Source organism: Ammospiza caudacuta, chromosome 1 (assembly GCF_027887145.1).
Source record: "Ammospiza caudacuta isolate bAmmCau1 chromosome 1, bAmmCau1.pri, whole genome shotgun sequence".
Taxonomy (NCBI): Eukaryota; Metazoa; Chordata; class Aves; order Passeriformes; family Passerellidae; genus Ammospiza; species Ammospiza caudacuta.
In genome coordinates this window covers 147,095,450-147,120,925 of record NC_080593.1, presented here as the reverse complement: position 1 = coordinate 147,120,925, position 25,476 = coordinate 147,095,450, and the positions used below count along the sequence as shown (strand labels likewise).

Sequence of the window (25,476 nt, the reverse complement as noted above, 5' to 3'; positions counted from 1 at the left end):
TTTCCCAAAAGAGCCAGCTGCACAGCAATATTTTATTTGTTAAAAATAGGCACTCTCCAGGCTCAGATGCACACAGTTCCCAGCCAGAAGTATCTGTCAGACCATCTGGTCTGACCTCCAGGATAGCCAGGGCTCTTCCATTTCCTGACTGCTGAGCTCAAGTGCTTCCTATCCTTTAAAACATGGCTTGTGTTTGATTTTGCATGAAGCATTTAAGCTGGGCTCAGAGACACAGAGAAACAGATACTACAGCCTTCTCCTTGGTAGTCTGTGCTTAAGGATAATAACTCCATGGACAGCCAACAGAACCTTATTTCTCTTTGAGGGTGCCTTCAGTTTTAGCTGATGCCAGATTAAAGATACTGTTTAAATCCTGTTTTTCCTTCCTGCAAAAATAAGCAAGCTGCAACTAAACAACCACTGACTCACTTTCCCAAAGAGTTCAGGAGATTATTCTTTAACAGACTGGAATTAAACTATTTCAGAATCAATTTGGACCCTATTTGCTTCTTTCTTGCAGGGTTGATTTTCAGTGTCTTTCATTGTTTTTCCTTAGATAACCAATTCTGCATAGTGATCAGTGCTTACAGGATACCAAGGCTGCAGGGCTCTATGTGATGACATTAATGTCATTCTCCCAGGCTTTCATGAAGCCTGGCTTCAAGAGCCTGGAGAAGTAGAAAGCTTTGGGAACAGCTTAGGGAGTCTATGTCACAGCTAAGAAGACATTTGGCAGACACCTGGCAAACACCAGCACAGGGGGTGTAACAGGGAATGGTCAGGTCAGTCCAGCAATGGAAGGGAGGACTGAGAAAGAAACATCTTTCCCTCCATAATTGTCTACAAGACTGTACTTTCCATATAAAAATGGGAGGAAGGCAAGGATTCTCTCTCTTATATCAAAAATAACATTTTGAAGAAGGAAAATTTCTTTCCTTTGCAAACCCCTCTTTGCTGACATCAGAGGCAGCCCTGCAAGGACAATGCTCCTCTCACAAGTGACTCACAGAGTGCCTGTGTCAGGTTAGTGACTTGAATAACAGGATATGAATATTTCTAAGATGACATACAAAGTCCTACTTAATTTATACAAGTACTTTCTTCCATTTAGATGTGAACACTAATTATCAATTATCCTATTTGACACAAGGTATTAGCTAAATGCACAAAAAGAGTAAATCAGCTCTCATCCTTGCACAGCAGCAGCCAGCCACCAGCAACAGGCAGAAATGACAGGCAAATGGGGAACTCTATCTACCACCCTTCACTGCAAACTCATCTGTTCCTCTACAAGCACGATACAAACAGCGTCTGAGATTTACTGTGTTTCCAGCAGATCATGTTCTATCAAGCAAATCCAACTTCTTCTTAAGTGTGACCAACTCTCCTGCTAAGTCTGAGACCTGTCCCATTCCCAAGTGCATCTTAGAATGGTAACTTTATTTCTTATAAAGGCACAAAGACTGTCAGAGGCAGCCTGAGACTTAGGGTAGTAAGAAGAATTGGGAAAAGGCTCTGCCTATTCCCACCTGCAGACATCCCCTAATCCATGATATTTTAGTAATTCTAGACACACTGTTCATAAATTTAGTGAATGCCATTAATGGACATGCATGTCCCATCCTTGTGATTTGAAGAAAGCAAGATGGTCCTAAACAATAAAATATAACTGGCATGGGTAACCATGGAGCTGTACTTTAGACTGATTATCTTATCAAGCTCCCTTGTGCTTTCCTGACCCTTTAAACTGAAGACTGCTATTACAGCCCATCAAAGAGAAAGAATATTCTCCTGAAATTACCAATTTTTTTGCACAGCTTTGGGGATTTGATCAGTGTTTCCTGGTTTCAATAACAGTTACACAACAGCTTCCACATAAGCACCTACTTGGAGCTGCTCTGGGGCAAAGTGGGAAATCTGCTAGGGCTTGCTGGGTTATTTTGTTTCCTTTAGGTTTGTCGATATGTTAGGGAGGTTTTTAGATCCCATCTTGGTTATAAGAGCAAAGGGCAAACCTTAATAAATCCTTTTGACTTCTATATTCATACCCACAGTACAACACTCTTCAGTGCATTTAGTCAGGTTATTCAACAGGCCAGTATCTTGGTTCCTCCATCTCAGACACTGAGATGAGGAAGGTCCTGAAGCTTCTGCACTTTTTACAGCCAATGTGAAAATGGGCTTCATATACTGGTTTTCAATCCACATTTCTTCATTGCTGCTGTTAAGCTTCAATTATTTGCAGACAGAGGTATTTGGTGTACAGAGTGAAGCATAAAGCAAAGGCTGCATTCCTATTCAGACTCAATAAGAGAGAAAAAAATGTTTTGTGCCTCTTCCTGCCTGTCAGAAAAAAAAATAGTAACACTGCATAAAAGAAAACAGTTGGGAAATGAGCATTACTGGATAAATAAATTCAGAAGAAGAAGAAAAGAAAATAAACCCTTTTTGTGTAAGTAATGCAAACTGGGCTTTTTCCCTCATTTTTTATATCTGCTGAAACCAGCCCTGATGCAATACATTGAAAACCTCCCTGTTTTTCTCAGCCCATAGATAAAATGTGCCTTCAGTAGTGACTTGCAACAGGAACCTCATCTGTTGCAAACACTTTGAGCCTTCCTTATTTCTCAGAGAGGAAGTATGTGGCCTGTTTGGCAAATGCTGCTCTACATGACAGCGTGAACTTCACAACACTCTCATTCGACCGGCTGCTCCTCCACTTGATCAGCTAAACCTTGCTGGCAGCCTGAGAGCAGTGCTATGACTACGGCTTTTCTCAGGAATACTGCAACCTGGAATGCCATGCCCAGCATTTAAAGGTAATCACTGCTGTGATATCTTTTACATTAGCTGCGTACGAGACCAAATGTTTCCATTTTATTTATATACAAGGGTGTTCTATTTCCTTAACAATGACAGGATTCAGACCGGGGATTTCAAGTACCACCAAAGGCAGAAATAGAAGAGCCTGCCTTGATCCTTTTCATAAGGAGTGGTACTAAAGATAGACAGGACAAGGAGTATTTCTACTGAAACCTAAAAGTAAGACAGATGCTCAAAACCTTATGCTAAAGCAAACTGCATTTCACTGTAACCAAAATATGAGCCCACAGATTAGTGGGCTTTTTATTCAAAGTGTTAGAAGTGTGGATAGTGTGGTATTTCTGTATTGTTTCATGTTTGCATGTGTCTCTGAATTACTTTGATGAGAGTATTTTGTTATTCTTTCTAAGTGCAAAGCTACAACTGCCTCAAAGCTGGAAGGATGTTCATTTTAATTAATGATAAATTAAGGGAAATTCACCAAAAAACATATACAGTTTCTGAAATCTAAGTTGCTTTGCTTTTTCTTTCCACACATGAAAAATAACAGGATGCCAGTGCTTTAATTTTCAAGCTAAATGAGATTCAGACATTACCTGTGAACTTTATTGAGAATTAAATTTTAAGACCTTAGAAATATAGATGTGAATATCAGGAAAGAAAAATAAAATATGGTATAGCATCTCAGGAATGATAAATGTTCTAATTTTACTAGTCTACGGTATTCCTTGTAGGAAGGCTTTATTCATGTGCTTATCTATCTTGCCTTTTTATTCCTCTTATTACTTCCATTTCTTTATATTAACTAATTCTCAATCATATTAAATATACCTTTTTCAAAGTTCTCACCGAGGAGCAGAATTTCTCATGTTCCATGCTATTTAACTGCTGCAGAAGCACGTTTTCTCAGAGAACAAATTCTGCAAGAGGAAGTTATTGCTACATGTGCTGCACACAGGAACGGAAGGGGAAAATTGTACCACAGGTTTTGGGGTCACACGATGTAGGTCAGTGGGATTCCAGTCTTGACAAGTGAAGAATTCATATCTGCTGAGAGTTCTGATAAATAGGGCACAGAGCAGGTCTGGGACTGCAGATATTTCTGCACGTTCCTTTTGCCAGCAAAGGTCCCTAAGCCCAAACAGCTGTGTGTGCCATCAGCCCTGTGACCACCCTTCCCTGACATGATGTGCACAAGTGGAAAGGGGAGAGGAGGAAGGGCCAGTGCTTGGAACACTGCAAATGTGATCTTAACAGTTAAAACCAAATTTTCATGCAAGCCCAAGGAGGTGGCTGCTGAGGGCTGCAGGTAGATTTTGGTTCCCAGCATCCCAGCGGGCTTGGGGTAGATAAGACACAGTGAGTTCAGAGGCTATCATTTCTCTTTAGTTCTTCCTTCATCACCCCCAGTGAATTATTTCCTTTGGATATGGTCTAATTATCTACTCCTGTGAAGGAAGGATGGCACTTCTACTTGTACCCCAAACTCTGTCATCAAGTTTAGATATAAGGAACAAAGTTTCTACAATGAGGGAGGTGAAACACAGGTTGTTAGATGCCCCATTGTTGTAAACATTTAAAGCCAGGTTGTATAGGGCTCTGAGCAACCTGATCTAGTTGCAAATGTCCATGGAGCGAGGGCTGGACTAGGTGGCCTTTAAATCTCCCTTCCAACCCAAATTCTTCTATGATTAAATAAGGTCAAGTGAGATGCAGTGGCTGTAGCAAATTTGCTATTTCAGAAGATTATAATCTATAAAACTGTTACTGTTCTTCTATCTATTTCAATGAAAAGAATTGGTTCATGACATTTTTAAAGCTTCCAGTAAGTCTAGTTTTGCAGAGTGTCTCAAAATTTCAGAAAACCACAAAAGAATTTATCATGCAGTGATGGAATGGATTTGTATTGTGCAGACAATAACTCAATACAAGCACAAGCTACTTAAGCCACCAAGTTATATCACTCCCTTGAGAGCAAAGCACACCATTGTTTTAGAAATATGACCAATTTGTACATTCTTACTCCAGAAACTGTGATACTACTTTGTACATTCTTACTCTAGTGACATGCCATTGCTAGCCATCAAGTAGAAACACTTTTTGCCTCCCTATTTCAAACAAAACTTCCATGTCCCATTTTCAACATCTGAACATTGAGTCATACCTCAGAACATTCACTCCACCACCTTTGACTGGACTATGGGAACCTTTACTCTGTCCATACACACAATGACAAATAGCATTAGTAGTAAAATCTAGTCTGATGTCTCATTTTCCTTTTAGTCACTTTGGCTAAGTGAATTAACAGCAAGAGTCAGTGCTTTTAATTTTTTTATTTTCACTGAGCACTCCGGCTCTGAAACTGGAGAGCATCTTGAACTCTCTGTCCCTTTCAGGACTTTATGCTACCATGGTAGTGACAGTAAGAGAGCACGGAAAATGCAATGAGAAACGGAAAAGCGACACGTGAATGATGGCAAAGCCCGAGACGTCACTGCTCCTCACTGCACTGAAAGCACTCTATAACCTTTGCATTTTCCACAAGCCAGAATATTCCTCATCTAAGGCAGCAGCAGAGAGCTGCACATTGTGCTCTGATGATCAGAGGTCCTTTGAGAACAATGCCTGGTATGGCAGAAGGGAACCAGGCTGTGCTCTGCAAAAATACAAATTAGGAACTTCCCTGTTGTCCAGTATTGAATTCCTCTGTGGTTTAATTGCAAACAATGTATAAGCAACCCTGCAGAAACACTTCAGGTATTTCTAAAGCAGCATTTAGAGTTTAGATCCTTAAACACCATTCTAGAAAAATGTAATTGCCTTGGTGAAATGTGCCATGCTTTTAGAAAGATTGATAGCCTGAAGTAAAATTTTCAGAAGCCTTTCCACCATGCACAAATACTACATATCACTTTCCAAAGAAATTCAGCATGCCTCAAATTAGGAGGAGGAAAAAGGCCACTGGTCACAAGCCTGACACTTGTAGGATGACTTGCTCTCCCAGCCCTCAAATAACAAAACCCAGCATTAAACGGTATTAAGAGGTAGGACTTTTTTTTTTCCCCATACACTTTTGGGACACAAGCAATTCTCATCTAAATATCAATTGCATGTGTCAAAATAATAGATGGACATCAGATGTTTATGCTGTTATTCTTGCCACCTACCTGGAATTGTCAACATTTTCGATAACTGCAGCTTAGATTCTATACACTGAGCAAGATTTGAGCCCCTGTTTTAAATTACTGCAAAAATGCCTCTACCAGAGCACAGAGCTCAGCAGAGTTTATCAGCCCAGGTATTTAACTCACTCTCTTGGCTGACATTTTCAGCCCTGTTGAGTTCTCTATTGTTGTGCCCAGGAAATTTTTCTGGCTGATTTGAAGATGAGCCATGAACAGCTATAATATCTGTAGCCAAAATACTGGCTGCCCTACTCCTATGGGTTTACCTCTTGTTCTTTATGGGATACAAGTAAGAAAAATGTTCAACAACTTAAAATTGGGTCTTGCAGAAAAATACCCGTAATTAGATCAGAAAATTATGATCTTGAAAGCAGACATTGCCTGCCAAAGTGAATTCTGGTTTCAGGTTTAGAAATTAGGGTGCATTTGGATGAAGAAAGATTTTTTTTTGTTTTGCTTTCTATAAAGAGACCTATTTTTAAAATGTGAATATGCAAGTAATTTATTTAAATTTAAGGGCGCTGTTTTATTCAGCTTCTAGACTTCTCCTATCAGGCAATACATTTTTGTTCTTGTGAAAGTAGGTTTCAGATGCTTGTCAGAAAGACACTGGCACAGCTGCACCCTCCAGATGTGCCACAAGCCAGTTCTGAGTGCATAAAGTGAAGGGGTAATGTTCCATTTGGCCAATGAAATAGAGAATTCTAGCAAAGAGCCTTTGGGAACAGCACTAAGAAGCTTGGAAAGCAGATGAGGTGGAGTCAAACTGTGCACTACCATCTGTTCTAGCACTGAGCTCCTTGCATTTGGTAAGGGATGAATTTTCTTTCCTTTGAATGGCACTTTATTTTGTAGGATAAAATTCTGTCTTCCTAAACTGTCTGTAAGATGTTAAAAATTTACTGTATTAATCAACATACTGAAATTCTGCCAATCTTATTCTGAAAGACAATTAGCAATAAAGTCTTGCTGATGTCCGTGGTTCTACTTCTCAGGTTGGACATCTCTCCACCTGACTGACCCTCATCAGGCTCTAGCATGTGTAAGTGAAGAGCAGCACACCAAATTCAGTAATCATCTTTGAAATATACAAGCTAGAAAAGGCCACAAGATGTAAAATACTAATACAATGTTGCTAGAGCTCCTGTTATCATTTTCACAGGGCAATGGACGGAAATACATTCTTAAAAAATAATTACCCATCAGCTGGTGGTATTTTTTCTTTAATGAACAGTTTTTAAATAGATATAGCTTTTAGTCTTCTGCCTCTGAAAATATACCATAGCATGATACACCTTCCACATTCAAAATATTTATCTCTCTGTACTCTGTCAGAGAGAATTAGGATGGCTGCAGCAAAAGAGAGAGAACTGCTCTTCTCACACTATTTAGTACCACAATTGTCTGATACTGTTTCTTGTATATCCACCAAACCTTTTTAATACAGGTATCTGAAGAATTTTCACTTGCTGGCTTTATGCAGGAGGACAGATTTGAAATCAAGCATTTTTTAGGCAAGGTGTTACTTTTAAAAAAATTGCCCACATTTGCTGAGGACACAATTGCATCCGAAAAAAGCCCAAACGTACCAAACTGTGTTCCTTGTGCTCAGTAGTAAACCAGAAAAATATACACACAGTGCTGAAAACCAGGGACATCATTCTAATTAGATCCTTTGTAGCTTCAGTACCCTAAATGCTGAAAAAATATTTTGTATATGAAATGCCCATATGGGCACAGCTCTGCTGCTACTTCCTATTGTGCTGAGGTACTGGTAATGGAAACTTTTACTACATCATGTTCTTCTGAGCAACTTCCCTAGCTGCGGTTTTCTGCTATTCCCCTGATAAAAGCACCAAAGTGGTGAGAGTTTAGCAAGTATGTAAAACTCTTGCATGAATTTGACACCAGAGTTCTCAAAAGCAAAACTGTATGAAATTGGAGACACCCAAACGAGGTCATTTCTCATCTGCTGGCACAGCAGGTGTTATTGTGATGTTAAATTTCAATGTCTGCTTTGATTTAGTTCCGAAGAACTCTGACGGAATTAGCGAGCACAATGGGAAACACTGTGAAAGCTCCAAGAGCATCTGAGGAAACAAACACGCTGAGCCAAACGGGTAAGAGCTCATTTCACTCATTTCACTCATTTCATTTCTTCAGGAGAAAGAGCCGCTCGCGGTACGCGACAGACTCAGCCATGTGTCGCTCCTCAGCCGCCTGACAGGAGCAGGCGAGTGCATGGCTGCTGTGGCAGAAGGAGGGCATCCACCAGACACTGCTTATATTTAGCTACGTTTTAGCTCATTTTCCAAGAAGCACTTTAATTAAAAACCCCAAATGTTAAACGTATTATTTGCTGGTGCTCCTTGAAAGACGTTCCTTCCAAATCAGAAAGCACTGAAACACCACTTCAGAAACCAGGCATGCTGTTTGTTCTGACATAATTGCATGTGATATTTTATACAAATTTATCCTTGAAATTTGGGGTTCCTTCATTTAAGATTAAAAGTTTTAATGATGTATTGCATTGAACCTTATGTCCATCCACTGTCAGATAATTGCATTAGAAGTAGCACACAGCCAGCCTGTCACCAGATTTATCCATAAAGGCTAGAGAGGAATACAAGTTTCACAGGGCCATCTGCCAAAGAAGAATAACACATCTGCCCTCTGTATCCACATGTGAATAAATCAGGTTGCAAATCCCTCCCTGCCACCTCTGTAGGCTGCTAGAGGTCATGCACTGGAGGGGGAAAGGAAGAGGGATTTGGTGATCAGCTACTACAAACTGTGAGTGAGTGGGTGGAGAGCCAGTAGTGCCTCAGCACTCCTGGTGCACTAATACAGGCAGCTGGCACTAGAGCTGCAAGAAATCACTCCACAAAGCTGAAGAGGAGAAAGCAGTTTTGGTTTTTTCCTTTGTGTTTGGGGTGGGCTTTTTAAGTAGGTTTATTTGTTTGTTTGTTTGTGTTTTGTTGTGATTTTGGGTTTTTTCCATCAAAGATTTTCCGATTGGGCTGCTCATTATTATAGGGATAGGGAATCAGCCTGGTTTAATTTTTGCTGCAAGGAAACCCAGCCCTGATCTTAGTATGGTTAGGAACTCACTGAGATGGGCAGCCTTGCAGCCCTAGGTCCTAACACAGAACATAGCAGAGACCAAAAACTACTCAGCAAATTGGTTGGTTTTTTTTTTTTTTTTTTTTTTTTTTTTTTTTTTTTTTTTTTTTTTAATGTTTTTGGGGTTTTTTTGTGAAGAAAAGTGCCTTATGCTGATATTCCCAACAACTGTTGACACAAATACCACATATGAACACCAAAATAGAGACATGCATTCACTCAAAGCAGTACCTTGGTGATGAGCAGGCCATAGCTGTGACCAAGTGTGTCCTGGCCCTGCATGTGCTAAAAGTCAGGATTTAGCAGGGCTAAAAACAACTGCAACCCTTTCTGTGATGGAAATATAACATATCCCTAAAACACACCTCTGCAAACATTGATAGCACAGTAGTTACAATGGGGAAATATCTATTTAGGAATTCAGGACTCAGTCTACTTGAACTTTCCTTCACACCCAGCACATCTAGAAAGGGGTGTTGTTAGTCCTACCTGACCACCTGCGACCACTGGGGAAAGAACAAATCTCCTGTAGATGCAGTGGCACCTGCCAAGGCTGGAGGGATGTTTCAGACACTCTCACAGCTAAAATCGCACCAGACACCCATGTTTAATCATCCAATGGCAGGGGGGTGTCACAAAAAAGATCAGTGATGGAACACCTCTCCTATGAGAAAATTTTGAGAGAGTTGGGGTTATTCAGCCTGGAGAAGAGAAGGGTCCAGGAGATCTTGTTGCACTTCTCAACATTTAAAGAGGGCTTATAAGAAAGATGGGGATGCACTTTCCAGTAGGGCCTCCTTTGATACAACAAAGGATAAAGGTTTTAAGCTAAGATAGGATAAATTTAGACTAGAGATAAGAAAAGAAAATTCTTATAATAGGGGTGGTGCAATACTAGACCAGGTTGCCCACAACAGTTGTAGATGCCCCATCTCTAGGAACTTTCAAGGTCAGGATGGTTGGAGCTCTGAGCAACTTGATCCAGTTGAAGATGTCCCCACTCACTTCAGAGGGTTGGGCTAGATGACCTTTAAAGGTCCCTTCCAATTCAAACTACTCCATGACTCTAGGATTTATCAGCCTGAGTAGCTCTTTGGATCCATCCATCTCTTAGTCTGGATCAAACCAGTATCTTTCATAATGGTTTAGATGTTGCTAATGAAAGTTGGGAATACAAACATCAGTACTGTCACCCAAATCCAATGAAAAAATGAACTTGGTACCAAAGTGTGTGTTGGGGTTCACCCAGTGGGTTTGTATCTGTTTGCCTTCCTGAGCAGATCAAACTCCAAATCATATCACAATCCAAAGATTTCCACCAGGCCAGGAACAGACTTCATTTAGCTGAGGTGAAGGATCCAATCCATGGACTTTCAATAGTTGAAATAGTTATTAGGAGAAGTAGGTTTTTCACTGGCTCATTTCAGGGAGACTGAATAAAATGAAGGACTGAAACAGAAGGGAAAGAATGGAAGAGTTTCCAAGAAAAAGGGGGAAGAAAATAGATAACTGCAGTCGGCAGACTTGGTCTGCAGTGTTCACCAGACCCCTATGAGCCCCCTGTGTTCTGAAAGCAAAACCTTGTGCTTTCCTCAGCACTAGTGGGCCAGTCTTGGCCCTGAGAAAGGGAACAGTGTATAAACTGCATTTCCCAAGCAGGATTTGGAACCCAAAGATAACTGCATCCCAAATGCTCACATACTGACAGGCATTCCTGACACAACCCAGGGACTGATGACAGAGTGAGCAGAGCAGCATGGGTTCATCAAGGGTTGTGAGCCTCTCTCTGTCCTTCTTTGGGACCCTGAATCAAGGGTTAATCCTTTTGGGCTGCACCTGCACAAATCTCAGTTCCCAAGCTGGCTGGTTTAGATCTAGCTTGGGTACCAAAGTGTGACTCTGCAGCCACACCTTGTGGTGCTGCACAGTTTCCCAGATGAGTATCCTTCTTCTCCCTCTCTGGTGCACCCCCTGCCATAAATCATAATATTTCTGCTGGCCCTTAAAGCTGGATGATGCATGGAGCTGAACTCCAAAGAGTTCATTCCCACTCCAGACATGGACCACGTCAGTGCCCAGCCCAGCAGATTTTTGAGGGCAATGACCTGGATCTGGATGCTCTGCCTATGCTCTAATAATGCTTCATTATCCATTCCCAATGAATAATTTGAAGGATACAATATTCAGTCTCACACTTTGCAAGACATGTGGGTGTGAAGACAACTAAAATTAGCATGTATTTCACATTCATTTCCTATTCCTAAAAAAACCACCCAGAATTAACACCTGATGCAGTGGAAACGATTGTGCTTCGATCTTTCCACTATAACTTTTGGGTTGTTCCATTGCAGATGTAACCTCCACTTGCCCTGTGGAGGAGAGTTTGTGTTAGATAAACTCAGGCAAATCTTTTTTCTTTTACATCTTGAAAGTGTGGGGAGCTCATCAGATGAAATCTATTAGATCACTGTGAAATTTAGGAGTGGAGAAAGCGTGTAATTTGTTTCGTTCCTGTTTCCAGGCTTTTGTGTTTGTAAGGAGCTGGCATGGGTTCTGTGAAATGTTGTACAGCGTGGTGGAGCATTTTGCATGACCAAAAAACCCAGTGAGGTTTGACTTTAATACCAATCAAAACGAAGAAAAGAAGGAGGGGCTCACTCCTTTTCTTTCACTTTAATATAATTGTATGTAGTTCAAGAGGTACCATTTGCATGGATGTGGAAAATAACACTCTGATATATTCCTTCCTATTCAGAACTAAAAATTACATGCAAAATTGAAACAAAAATTAATATAAATATGAAAGTGTAAGCAAAGTGAGACAGGTCTTGCTAGAGTAGACAAAAAGTCACCTTCCCCACAGTGCATAATGAAATGCAAATGACAGTGCACAAGGAAGGGGAGCAGAAAAGCACTTGTTTTCCACTCTTTCACCATGGAAGCAGAATATTTTTAAATAAACAGTATAATTTTTTTAAAAAAGCAATGCTAAAGGCATTAAGCTAAAAATAACTATATTCAATGTAGCATTACATGATGTTTTATAACCTATAACGAGAAATTAGGTGATGGAACTTTATCCTCATTTTGCTATTATGCTCATTTGCTATTTTTAAAATGTATCTTCTGGTCCATAATTCTTCTAGTAGTCCTGGGTAAAGATTTTGTTTCATCAAAAAAGACTCAGTGCCAATGCTTAGGTGTTATTAGCCTCAGGTACTAAGTAGCTTCAGAGACAGGAAGGTGCTACTGGATTTTCTGTGCAGAACAAGGCAGCCATCAAAGGCTTAGCACAGAATTTCCTCAATAGGGTTGAACTAAGTGTATAATAAGTCATATTAGACTTATCACAGTGGTTGACTGTACTGGACTGGTCCTACTTAATTCAGTGACACTAATCAACTAAGAAATTCATGGCAATTTCAATATTACATGCTCTCAAAATAATCATAGAATGGTTTAGGTTGGAAGGGATCTTAAAGATCACCTAATACCACTCTCACTGCCATGAGCAGGGATGCCATCCACTAGATCAAGTTGCTCAGACCCCATCCAACCTGGCCTTGAACACTTCCAGGGATGGGGCATCCATAACTTCTCTGGATAACCTGCTGTGTTTCTTTCCTTCATGTTTCTTTCATGAAGGAAAGAAACACAACAGATTACCCAGAGAAGCCTTTTGTCATTATCTCTGTGAGTTGTTTCTAAGGCCCTGAGACACATAGCTAAAAACACAGAGCATTCATTCAGGTATTGCACCTAGCTTTCCCTCAAAAGCTGTCTTCCTTAAAGAGAACTTTGCAAAAAATCTATATTAAATGAGAAAAAAACTAACAGGATACAGAAGTGTTTCTATCTCTCTATCTAATTTTTTTCTGTCCTACCCTGAATTCACATCCATATTCGCACATGTTGGGCTGCACAGAGTGAGAAGAATGAAGATCAAACAACCTCTGCAAATGAAGTGCTAGATGGTACTCCTAAGAACCAGGGTGCTGATGCTGGTGGAGGCAGAGGGAAGCTCTGTCTCCCTGTGAGATCATGGAGGGTACTGAGATGTGGAGGGGGGGAACTGTTTCCAAGAGAAATGCAGGCAGTGTATGGCACAATCCCCCTTGCCAGGACTAGTGACAAAGAGCTCAAAACACCAAGCATGACACATTTCTGAACCTCCCAGCTGCCAGCATTTACTGGGCACCACAGATTCCAGCAGGATGAGGAACATTTCACATTTGATGATCCCAGTCTTGTGTATAGTGCTCTACCCCTCAGAAACCCAGAACACTCAGCATATCCTACACAGGGTGCAAGTCCCAGATTCATCCCAGCTGATGTAAAAGGTCTTCTCATCTCTTGGCTGACCTCAGCTCTGCAAATTGCCATTTTACAATGGTTTCAACTTAAACATCTCTGTGCCTGTTTTCTGTCACTGAAGCTCTTGCACATCTCCATGCAATGCTGAGAAAAAAGTGTGCTGGCAGATCATTAAGCTCCTTTAAAAAGTTATGGAAATGGGCAATAATGGCTACACTTTCATTGACCCTGATCTAAACTACCATTGAAAACTATCAGTGGTGTAAAATTATGAAACAATTCAACATGCATCTTCCTTGTCTTAAATTTAACGATACAAAACTGTAGCTGGAGGCAATTAGAGACAGTGGCATTAATCAAACAGGGTTACTTCCTAATACTCTAAATAATTACTAATTTTTTAGTTTCAAGCTGAATATGTCCTTTAAATATGGTAATTGCTAGAAAAAGTGGTCTAAATTTAGTTGCTTACAATTAACCACATGACTTTTCATTTCTAGTATCTTCAAAGTCCTCTTATAAATCTATAGGTTCTTCTTTAGCTCCTTGTTTATTAATTGACATTCAGAGACTTTTTCCCCATTTGACCTACTACTTAAAATCTATAACACTTAAAGAAAAATCCATTTATGTCTCAGAGTACTACCTTTGTTTTAAGTGACCTTTTATTTCTTCTTTCACAGGTCAGGAGAGTGACTTCCTTGCTGTTCTCTATGACTATCCTTCAGCAGACATAAGCCAACCTATATTTCATGTAGGGGAAAAGCTACGTGTGCTATCAGAGTAAGTTGATCAATTTATTTCTAAATTAGGTTTTATTACAACTGAAGCAAAGCTCTGTTTTATGCACCTGGCCCAAACTGGATGCAATTCAGCAAAATGAACTGAGTTCAGAGTTTTCAGGGAAGGATATTTAGCCATAGTGTAAATTTCCATGTAGTTTAAGAATTTGGGATTACATATTTTTTATACATTTATCTTAGGTTTCTCAAGCTGGATTCAGACTCTATTCTAAAATAAAACTCAGAACAATTTTCTTTGAAAAGCAATTGTAAGAAAGTATTCCCCAAATGTAATGGAAAACAGAGTAAGAGCCAAAATAGTTTGAATCACATAGAAAATGAAAATCCCTGAATTTATTTATGTCAAGTGTGTCTGTAATTTTCTCTCTCACCCTTTTTAACCTAACAACTCCATTATTATTATGTCTTAGAATTTCATCCCTATTTGAGGCAAATGTAAAAAAAAAAAGTTTTAAAAAGGGGAGGGGGTGTTTTTATGTTTTTTAATCAATTCTGCATTTTCTTAGTGAGGGAAAAATGACAGATTTCTCAGTCAGTTCCACTCAAAAAATTTAGGAGCCCCAGAAGTACACAGGCTTTGGAGAACTAGTTCAGACTGACCTTAACCTTAGTGTAGTATTGCCAGACACAAGAATGAGCACGTGTACAAAAAACATAAGAAAGCAGCCCTGATGTTCCCCTAGGCACAGCTTGTAGCAGCACACAGTGACCTCCTGGAAGTTACTCAGCCCCACAGCCACTACTTGCACTGCTCAAAATGAAATGAAAGGTTTCGTTTTTGCAGCTGGTCCAGCAGATGGATTCAACGGGAGACCAGACAATTGATAGCAGAGGAATCCTTGGAGGACTTCTAAAATAATTTTAAAAACTCTCAACCAGATAGTGAAATGGCTGGAGGAGAGAAATAAGAGAAGCATCACGGATGGCTGATGAATTCTCAGACTCTTCTCCAGGCCACCATGACCTGCAGTGGCCTTCGTCAGCCACAAGACACAGGCTTAGAGGGCCTTTGGTCTGACCCAGAATGGCTGCACTTATGTTCTGCTAACACAGTGCTTTCTCTTCCTCCACCCAAGACTCAGACAATACCACCAGATAAATTTTCTGCTGATGGAGAGCTCCTCTAAACCAGGGGGATTCTCTCTGCCTGTTTCTAGCAATGTAAACCTTGCTGCAGTTTGCAGAACATACATGACATGGTACAACAACTGCTTTAGCTTGGAAATTCCAGCTCAAAGCCTCACTCTCAGGTTTCATCAGCTACAGGCCCTCACACACCACAGGGCTGCCTATGCCCACATCAATGGGAATTATATGTGTGGCATATTATATGTACACATGTGCTGCAAAGTAAAATCTACGGCAGGAACAACTTCTAAAAGAGTAGGCTTTGGCAGCAGAAGGTTTTGATATGTATGTCTGTTGTGGAGTGAACAAGGGCTTCTCCTGATGGATAAATTACATCCAGAGCAAGCCTTAATGGGAACTTTCCTCTTAGTTTGAATCGTGAACTTGTTCACAGATAACAAGACAGTCCAAAGCTCTATGCAAACCACAGTGTCCTGATGAAGGACCTGCTCTCCCCTGCTGGGGCACATGCTGATGTCAGCCTCTTCCTCTTGCCTGAAGCTTCTTCCTGCTCATAAACTGTAATTCTTTTTCCAAGATCATTCAAAGAACTAAAAGACAGTATAAAAGGAGCTTTGACCAGAGCACAAGTGGTGACGAGTCACCACAGAGGAGTCAGCACAAGCAGCAGCTTTTCAGTTGCTTTTATAACAGCAGCTTTTCAGCCTTCTACCAAAGTAATGATGTGTAGTGGCAATCAGCCCCAGCAATCCTGCCAGGAACAGGACATATGGCACCTCCATAGGAAATGCAATTCCTCACAGATATTTGTGACTGCTCTGGGTTGGTAGATTTATGTAAGCACCACTGACACAGATTCTCACTCTCCACACTGGTCAGGCACCTTTCATTACCAGATGAACTGCATTTGGCTGGCAATAATCAAACCAAATGTCCTCCAAGACTGACCTCAATATACATAATGTCTGTAGCTCCTGCAGCAGGAGAGATGACCTGCTTTGGAATTTTAAATCATCATAGGGATTTTTCAGGGTTAGTAATATTAAAGTTTGGGAGGAGAGAGATGGCAAATCTCTCGGTTTTGGGTTTGGTTTTTTTTTCATATTGCAATTCTTAGTTCTGTCTAGGAGAATTCTGGGGAAAAAGGACTAAAATTCTTATAGATAAATTCATTTCATCTGGAAACCCAAACCCAAAACTCCCCCTTTTTCCCTCAGCACAGACATTCTAGACCATGGTCCCAGAAGCTATAACTCATGACATTTAACCTAAGTGATTTCAACTCAGCTGTTGTGACACACACTGAGAGTCAGATCTGCAGTGTAGACATTATTTTGGGAGCATTTATATGAACATCCACAAAACCAGCATTTAAACAAGACACAGTTCCTTGGATTCAAACTCCTAAAGTGAAGGTGCAAAGAACTCAAGAGTCATCAGGGTCCTTGCACTAAAGAATTCTTGTACCAAGAATTTTCACAGGGATCCTTTGCAGCATCCCTGTGAAAATTCTTGGTACCCTTTGTTTCTGAAGGGATTCAAGAGTAAAAGCCAGAATTCAGTATCACAGCAATAACTTAAGACATAGTGGGGGAAATGGATATGCCTGCAGCTTCAGCTACAAGGTCTATTTGATTGGAGTCTGCTCTGCAGCTCATGGAAGACAACGAAAAGAGCAAACCACAAAGCAGGTTCAGTTGGACTCAGAGCCTGTTCCCAAGCTGACAGGCTCCATTTCCCAGATCCTCTATCCTGGTGTTACAGGGCTGTTCAGACACAACACTCCCAGCTGTAAACTGAATATCTTGGACACCAGTACAAGTCTAGCTGTGGGAAGGCAGAGCACAGCATGGTTTAACCACGGAGTATTTATCCTTGTTCTTTCAACTGCAGAAAAATATTTTATTACTTACGTAATTTAAATGGAACAAAGTAGCTTATTTCTGCATCCACATTTAATTCTCAAGAAGGTTTAGAAATGGAACTACTCTAAATGAAACCAAAGAGGGTTCCTTTCTGAATACACAGTTTCAAAAGCACACACAGAAGGTTGCAGGCTAATTTATGTAACTGCACTAACTTCCACATGATGAGAAGCTCTGAAAATATATCTGAAAATATCCCTTCTCTTGCTTTCACACAGTGAAGGAGGCTGGTGGAGAGTCCATTCCCTTACAACAGGTCGAGAAAATTATATCCCAGGAAAATATGTAGCAAAGGTTTATCATGGGTAAGTAAATGCATTTCTATAGCCCTTCATCACCACATTTTTACATATCCTCCTCTGATCACTCTGAGTCATAGTCCAAATAGTGCCAATAGTGACTTGGCAGACAGAAATTTTATTTATTGAGAATCTAAAAGACATCTTTTGAAAACTGAGAACTTAAATCCACTTATAAATTTAGACTAAGTGAAAAGGAAAATCCTTTTTTTAAATGCTGGAAAGAGCCAAAGACACCTCAAATCACATATAAGATATTTAATATGCATCTGTTGCATGGACTGATCTTTAACTTAAAGACATTAATGAAGAGAGCCTATTTAGAATGGATTTTTAATATTTACATAGAGTAAAATTTTAGCTAGGTTTGCTCATGGAAAACAGGCCAAAAAGAACAAATAGAAATGCTAATAAGTCATTCAAGAATGTAAACTTTCTCACTGGATGAGCTAAGGAAATTTCAGACATTTCTTGTTGCCATAGTCACCACTCAGGGGGGAAAAAAAAACCAACAAAAAAAAAAAAAAACAAAAAAAAAAAAAAAAAAAACCAAAAAAACCCATTAAAGCACAGACTTAAAAGCTTTCTGACAAGTGTTTTAATACCTGTTTAATTTTAAGGATATGAACTGTTAATGTCATTGTAAACTATGCAAGGGCTTCAATTTTAACATGCTTTTACATCCTCCTGAAACAGTGATGCTTTCCCAAAGGCAGGGCACAGATGTGGGGCAATGGAAGCCAACAGCTTTAAAATATAATTCCATTCTATTCCATAAGTCTAGAAGAGCTGAGCAAGCCCAAGTGCATGGTGAGACACTGGCTGTGGCAAAACACAGAACTGGACGAAGTTATGGTGGAAATTTGTAGGACTAATTCCACATTCCCTTATCCACAAAGCCCATTAAGTTAAATGGTTGGACTGTTCCCTAGAAGAAGCAAAATAATTGTAACTTATTTGGGGTTTATTTATGATACAATTTGGGTTTAACAAAAGTGGTTTAAATGAAAAAGAGAGATTTAACTAATGCCACAGATGTCATCAATACACCACATGAATCTGTACCCAGAAATACAGATCAAAGCAGCTCCAAAAGTTTTGTTTTCCCTAATAAGTCCAAATCTTATTACTCTTCTCTTAACCTCACAAAGGTTAATGGAACTCAAAACCAGCAAAAGTTTCTCCATAAACTGGGGAAATAGGGCTGAATATAGATGAGAGAATATCTATAGAAAGCCACAGTGTTATTTTTGCAGTCACTTTTCCTGGCTAATGCAGCACTTTCACAGCCACATGCTGCTCACTGTTCCACTGGTGTCCAAATTTCAGAATTTGTTTTTTCCTGCTTCACAGCTGGTTATTTGAAGGGCTGGGAAGAGAAAAAGCGGAGGAACTTCTACAGCTGCCCAACACCAAGGTCGGCTCCTTCATGATCAGAGAGAGTGAAACTAGGAAAGGTGAGACAATACAGATATTTTACCTCTTGATCTCAGGCATTAACTCTTTTACAGCTCTTTAATTCACTCCCTGTCCTGCTTCATATGGATCAGACCAAAACCAGAAAAGGCATGTAATGGGAAGGTGAAGGCACCCAGTGCAGTGTGCCAGCCTTTACCAGTCACCTACTGGAAACGGGGTTATTGATGGACATGGAAAGTTCCACAGGAATCAGCACAAACAAGACTCAGTTGTTTAAACACAATTATTTACTTTGGTTGCATGCAAACCTGATGAGACAGTGGGACTTTCAATGAAGGAAAAGTCACAATTTTGCCTTTGTCCACAAAGGATTGATTCAAGAAGGTGTAAAATGCACACCAAGTACTAGGGGGTGGTGGATAAGTGTTTACTATATAAAAAAGGGAGGTCTTTTATTTATTTTTAAAAATGACTGGTCTTCAATTTTATTTTTTTTTTCTTTTTACATGGAAATTATACTGTACCAACTTTATACTTTTATTTTCTTCAATGGGGACATAGAAACAGAATCATAGAATTCCTGACTTGGAAGGGACCTACAGGGATCACTGAGTCCAGCCCCTGGCCCTGCACAGGATCACTCCAAGAATCCCACCATGTGCCTGAGAGCATTGTCCAAGCCCTTCTTGCACTCTGTCAGGCTTGGTGCTGTGACCACTGCCCTGGGGAGACAGTTCCAGGGCCCAAAAACCCTTTGGGAGAAAAACCTTTTCCTGCTATTCAACCTAAACCTCCCCTGACACAACTTCAGACCATTCCCTTGGTCCTGCCACTGGTCACTAAAGACAAGAGATCAGGGTCTGCCCCTCTGCTGCCCCTGCTGAGGATGTTGAACACAATTAGCAATAAGGGCTCCCCTCAGTCTGCTCTTCTTCAGGCTGAACAAATCTCCCATGTGCAACATGCTGTATTTCTTTTCTGAAGCACCAGAACACATTCTAATATCATGATACTACACATAAAAGGGAATAACACATCATCTCTTCTGACCTCTTGCATACCACAGGCCAATTACCTTCTTAATATCTATACTAAATTCAAAGAAATTTAGGATTGGCATTTAGTCCTTTTCAATAAATGCTGCAGAACAGTTCTAAACAAAGAAACAGAAAAACCCAAGTGGTCATCTCCTGCCATGACTGCATTACCAGGTCTCAGCTACTGCATTACTCTAAGCTGTACATAGAAGAGTACCAGCCTGGGAGTCTGATCTCCCTATTCAGTGGAGGGCAAACAACTCTGTAAAGGCCTATTTTCTTTGTGCCCTTTCAAAAGATCCCATGCCAGCAATAATAAAGGAAAAGCACACCAGAAATTTGGTTGAATTTAATTTGGTTGAAATTAAATTCAACCAAAATCTCAAGTCATGTTATATTTATGTATATCTATAAAATATAATAAGAAATACAAGATGGCCACTTGCGTTTTTTCAGCTATTTCTGAGGTGGTTTGAGTAATGGCACCACACCTTACAGATACTCTATTCTGCTACAGACACCCAAGCAGCCCTACTTTGGTGTAATTAGTTCTTCTCTCTCTCCAGGGTTATATTCCTTGTCAGTGAGGCACAGGCAGGTGAAACATTACAGGATCTTCCGCCTCCCCAATAACTGGTATTACATCTCTCCACGACAAACCTTCCAGTGCCTTGAAGACCTTGTCAATCACTACTCAGGTAAAAATGAGTGTAGAAAAAACAAATTTTCCACTGGCAACTGTAAAACTATCTATCAAAGGTCCAGAACAAGAAGTTTTGCTTATGTCCAAGACTTGCAAATATTGCCACAAAACAAGCAATGGAAAAAGTTTTGGTTTGTACATTTTACTTCATTTTTCATCCTAAATTAAAATATGCTGCCCATAACAGTATAACTGAAATCAATACAAGAATTCAGCTAAATAAGGCCAGATGGGCTCTGTCTGCATTGGTGTTTTGTAGGATATTGTATAGCCATGTCAATAACACTGTTTGAGCCAAACACCAGGGTCTAGGGGTTCCCTAAAGAACTTCCAATTGCAGTTTGGAGGTCAGCACAGGTCAGGGATGCCCAGACCCTCTATGAGCACTGCTAAAGCCAAAGTGTGAATATACAAAAATGTTCAGCTGTACAGAAGCCATGTACCTGTAGATCTGACTTCCAGAGACAGATTGCAACTCCTGGCTGACTCTGTTTGCCAACATGAAGATGTCTGCCATTCATTTATTTGCCATTTAGGCAGGCAGATAACTTCAGGGCATGCAACACCAGGTTTCTATTCACATTTCCCCAAAGAACCACTACAGCACACAACCTTATCTGCAGTAGAAAATTTTCAGAAACGTTGTGAGCTTCTTCCCTATCACTTTAGCAGAAGTGCATGGCAGGAATTTATCAGCAGAGCTTATATCAAGAGGCTCAAGCTGTTAGCTCAATTGCAGAGTCAGTGCCACTGTTACTAACGTCAGTCCAGTGGATGACACTTTTTCAATGACAGTTTTCCAGATTTATGGGAATTTACCCATATCAGAAAGGTGTCAGAAAGGTACCTTGACAAGCAACACAGTTAAGTGGCTGCAGTTACTATGCATCATAATGAGAGTATTCTAAAATGAGGAAGGAAATTGCAAAGAACAAATTGCCTAAAAGTTACAAGAGAACAATAGATTCTGTGCTTTAGCAAGCAATGGATACTCTGTAATTTTAAAAGTGTGAAGATTCCATTCCTAACTGTTTCACAGGTAAAAGAAAAAGTATGATGGCCAAAGACAAAACTAAGGAGATTAGTGATCCATATTTAAAACAAGCAAATGAAACTTTCAAGTCCAATGACATAAAGAGAGTAAGAATTTGGACAGTAGATACATGTGTATTTACATGTTAGCTAGTTGACACCTTTCACTATCTAGAAAGAAGGAAACAAGCCTAAAATCTGGGCTGGGGCAGAACCCAAAACTTGTAACAACAAACATTTTCACTTGGGTTATAGGTGTAAGAGGAGCATAGTTAGATTTAGGTCTCCTCCTTCCCTCACCATAAGAAGATACAAAATCTCACTCTGAAATAAGACTCAGAGTTGTAGAATACCAGCATTTAGGCATCATGTTCTCTATTTGGGCAGAAGAGTATCTGTGATGTTCCTAACAGAGCAAGAAGGTAGAGCACAGAAACATTGATTAAGGTAATATGGGAACCCCAATTCTTTCCACAGTCATGTTCCACAGAAGAGTAGGTGTGCACACAATCCAATCTGACCTTTTTTACGCTCATTTTGCATGGCTGAGACAATAGGAAGCAAAGCAGAACTCAACGAAGGCTCAGAAAAAGTGGGTTTAATTTTCTATTGTCACAAGATTCTTTGTAGTCTTTGAGCAAGTCACATTGCCTTTCTGAGTCTCAGTTCCTCACTTGTACTGTATAAAATATGCCCAATGAAAAATTAAAATGCAAAGGTATGAGGAAAGGAAAAATTAAGCCTGTGTTAATGTCTCCTTGCTGAGAACACAACTTTTGACTGCTGCTGCTGAGTCGAAAACTGTTTATTTGAGCATGCAACAGGGAAAGAAAACAGTAAGCAAAGATTAACTGTCTGTGTGTTCATTTTCTGTTCAGAAGTTGCTGATGGTCTCTGCTGTGTCCTTACAACACCCTGTCTCACCCAGTGCACTAACAACAACACCGAGATGAATCCAGTTCCTCCTGTGGTGATGAGGAATAAAAATTTCAACTGGAGAAACATTCACAGGTACCACATACAGCACAGGCTGCCAGAAACAACAGGGCTGCTCCCAGCCATGTGTATACTTGTGCTTGCAACACAGAACACATAGCTATTTATTTCCTTCTAAAGGAAATTAAAAAAGCAGTTTTAAAGTTTGAACAATCTGACATCAAGCTAACCCATGAAAACTGAATGCCCAGCTCTCTAACTGATAATCTAGGTTTTAACTTTGAAAGAAGTATTGTTAGCATTCAATCATTTTTCCTATCCAGCTATCCATGTGTTCAGTCCCTTTGGGACTCCTGAGTCCTTTCACCACGGGGGAGGAGTGAGAGCTGGGTCACAAAGCCCAGTGACATCCACCACTGCTGATCCACCCCTCTGATGTGCAGGGCAGAAGTGGCTCCCCTCTCTTCCCACACCCAGGGAACAGCACTGGTGTAATGAACACATCATCCAAGAATAAACCTTTCCTGTTGTGTCTCTCTCGACACACAGCCCAATTCATGAGATTTCTAATATCACAACTGCCCCAAGAGAAAATAGGTCAGGTTTCAGAAGCTGGGGAAACAGCCACCCTCAGAAACAAAAGCACCTTTTACTTTTGAAGGGTAAATTTCCCTTCACTACTCTTCTTCACAAAACATTCATGTGCTTTTGAAGGTAAGAAAATTTTGTGCAGTATTGAGGTCATTTTTCTTACAGATTAAGAGAATATAGATGATACTTCGTTTTCAAGTGCCAAAAATATTTATATATTATTGTTGTACTTTTTTTTGAGAAATGCTAAGCAACAGAAATGCTCGGTGATTTATGAGGCAGAAATGTTTTTATACAACAAAAATAACATTATTAGGTTTAACAACTGTTAATATTATCCCAAGAGGCTCAGTCCAAGTAGCTGAAATGGTAACAAAATTCTGTTCTTTTAAAGGCTGGAGGTGACTGAAGATACCAAGAGCACCCTGGCAGCAATAGATGACTCTTGCCTCAGCTATGGCCTGAGGGAAAGCATCGCTTCCTACCTCTCCCTAACTGAGGATGACAACGCTTCTTTTGCAAGTGCCAGAAAGAAGAAATCCCAATCTCTTATATACACAGGGAACAAACATAAGAGTGCCCTTCCCTTGCCACCTAGATACTATGATAACTAAATACAAGACAAGCAGGAAAGAGCCACAGACTGACGAGTTAGGACAGAAACCAGAGCATCCTGTGGTCCTGCCATCCTTCAACAGCTGGGAGATACAATCTGCTAAGCTGGTGACCAAACACCAGCAGTGCTTCTGCATTTCCTCTTCTGAAGACCTTCTCAAGGTGCTATCCCAGCCATGGCATATGCTAGGAATGTCCCCAGTGCACCAGAACTGGTTCACAAGCAGGATGAACTGAGATAGACTCAAAATCAAAAGCCAAGTGGTGCAGGTGACTCTTCAGCATTGTACAGAGGTGACTGCAGAGGGAAGAACTAACTGCAGCTCAAGAACTTAAATTAAATCTGACTCTGGTGTTCTCCACAAGGCTGAAAACCTGCTTTGTAGAACCTATGTACACTGAAAAAAGGAGCATTTTTCTTCTCAAGATAGACTTATCCATTGTCATTGAGAATGGATCAGAGAGACATCAATAACCCCAAGAAAGTATCTAGCATCTGGCATCCAAGAAACACCTGATTATAGTGACTCCATACTTATCTTTTAGGAGAGAAAATTAAAATCACTGACTTTACAAGAAGCATTCAACTCACTTGCTGGCAATGGCCTGCAGTTTCATAGAATAGTCACAAAATTAAGAACAGGCTTAATGCACTGAGAAAAGTAGTTCCTACTCACACCTGAGATGGGAATTCAGGCATATCCAAACAGGCAATTCAGCTGCTCATAGTAAAGCAGACAAACAGAGAACAAAGGGGGGTTTAATTGAAAAGTAAGATGTGATGATGTTGTGCCTAACTGCAAAGGTTGGCTTGCAAAGGTGTGACCTTTTATGTGTACAGGGAGATATTTTAACTTTGACTTCTGAAGTCAGCCACATATTTATGTATAATATTTATATTAATAGCAGCTTTAAAAATAATTAAACTAAGGAACAAATTGGTAACAGTGGATGTGAGAGATTTTTTCTCATTTCTTGTCTGACAAGAGTTATGTCAAAGAGAAATTACACTTCCCATCAAATCACTTAAGGATTAGAGGGTTTTCTAAATTTTTTTTTTTTTTTTTACTGGTATGCACACTTTTCTAAGTCATCAATCAGTACATAGCATTTTCACAGAATTCACAGAATGACTGGGTTGGAAGAGACCTTCAAGAGCATCAAGTCCAACCCATGCCCCAACAGCTCAACTAAACCATGGCACTGAGTGCCACATCCAGGGATGGTGACTCCACCACCTCCCTGGGCAGGCCATTCCAGTACTTTCCTTTGAACCTGCTTGTGATTGCTTTCTAAACCAAGCAATCACTCTTGTTTGAGTGTGTAAAATGTGGCAGCCTAGGCTGTCAAGCTGAGATAGTTTCAATCCAATCATTTGCACTAGCAAGGACGGTTCAGACATCAAAATATTTCACATGTTTAAACATATTTCAGGACTTAAAGGATGAATATAATTTGGCTGGTCAACACTGAACTCCAAATAACAAAACACACTCAAGAACCCTAGGCATTTGTACAATCTAATTACTGTTACTGATAATCAATACATTATGGTGACAGCATTTTATCCATGAAATGTATA

General features: G+C 40.1%; 2 protein-coding genes across 2 annotated transcripts in view; one reads left to right on the top strand and one right to left on the bottom strand.

The window, feature by feature from the left end:
- TG (thyroglobulin) overlaps window positions 1–25,476 on the bottom strand; it is a 148,797-nt gene that overhangs the window by 35,882 nt on the left and 87,439 nt on the right. The window lies entirely within an intron of this gene.
- SLA (Src like adaptor) lies at window positions 2,606–25,476 on the top strand. Its single transcript, XM_058804437.1, has 8 exons — window positions 2,606–2,819; window positions 8,035–8,128; window positions 14,129–14,228; window positions 17,481–17,567; window positions 18,915–19,018; window positions 20,584–20,715; window positions 22,631–22,763; window positions 23,674–25,476. The coding sequence occupies exons 2-8, from the start codon at window positions 8,068–8,070 to the stop codon at window positions 23,891–23,893; spliced, it is 837 nt and encodes a 278-aa protein (XP_058660420.1). The 5' UTR covers window positions 2,606–2,819; window positions 8,035–8,067; the 3' UTR covers window positions 23,894–25,476.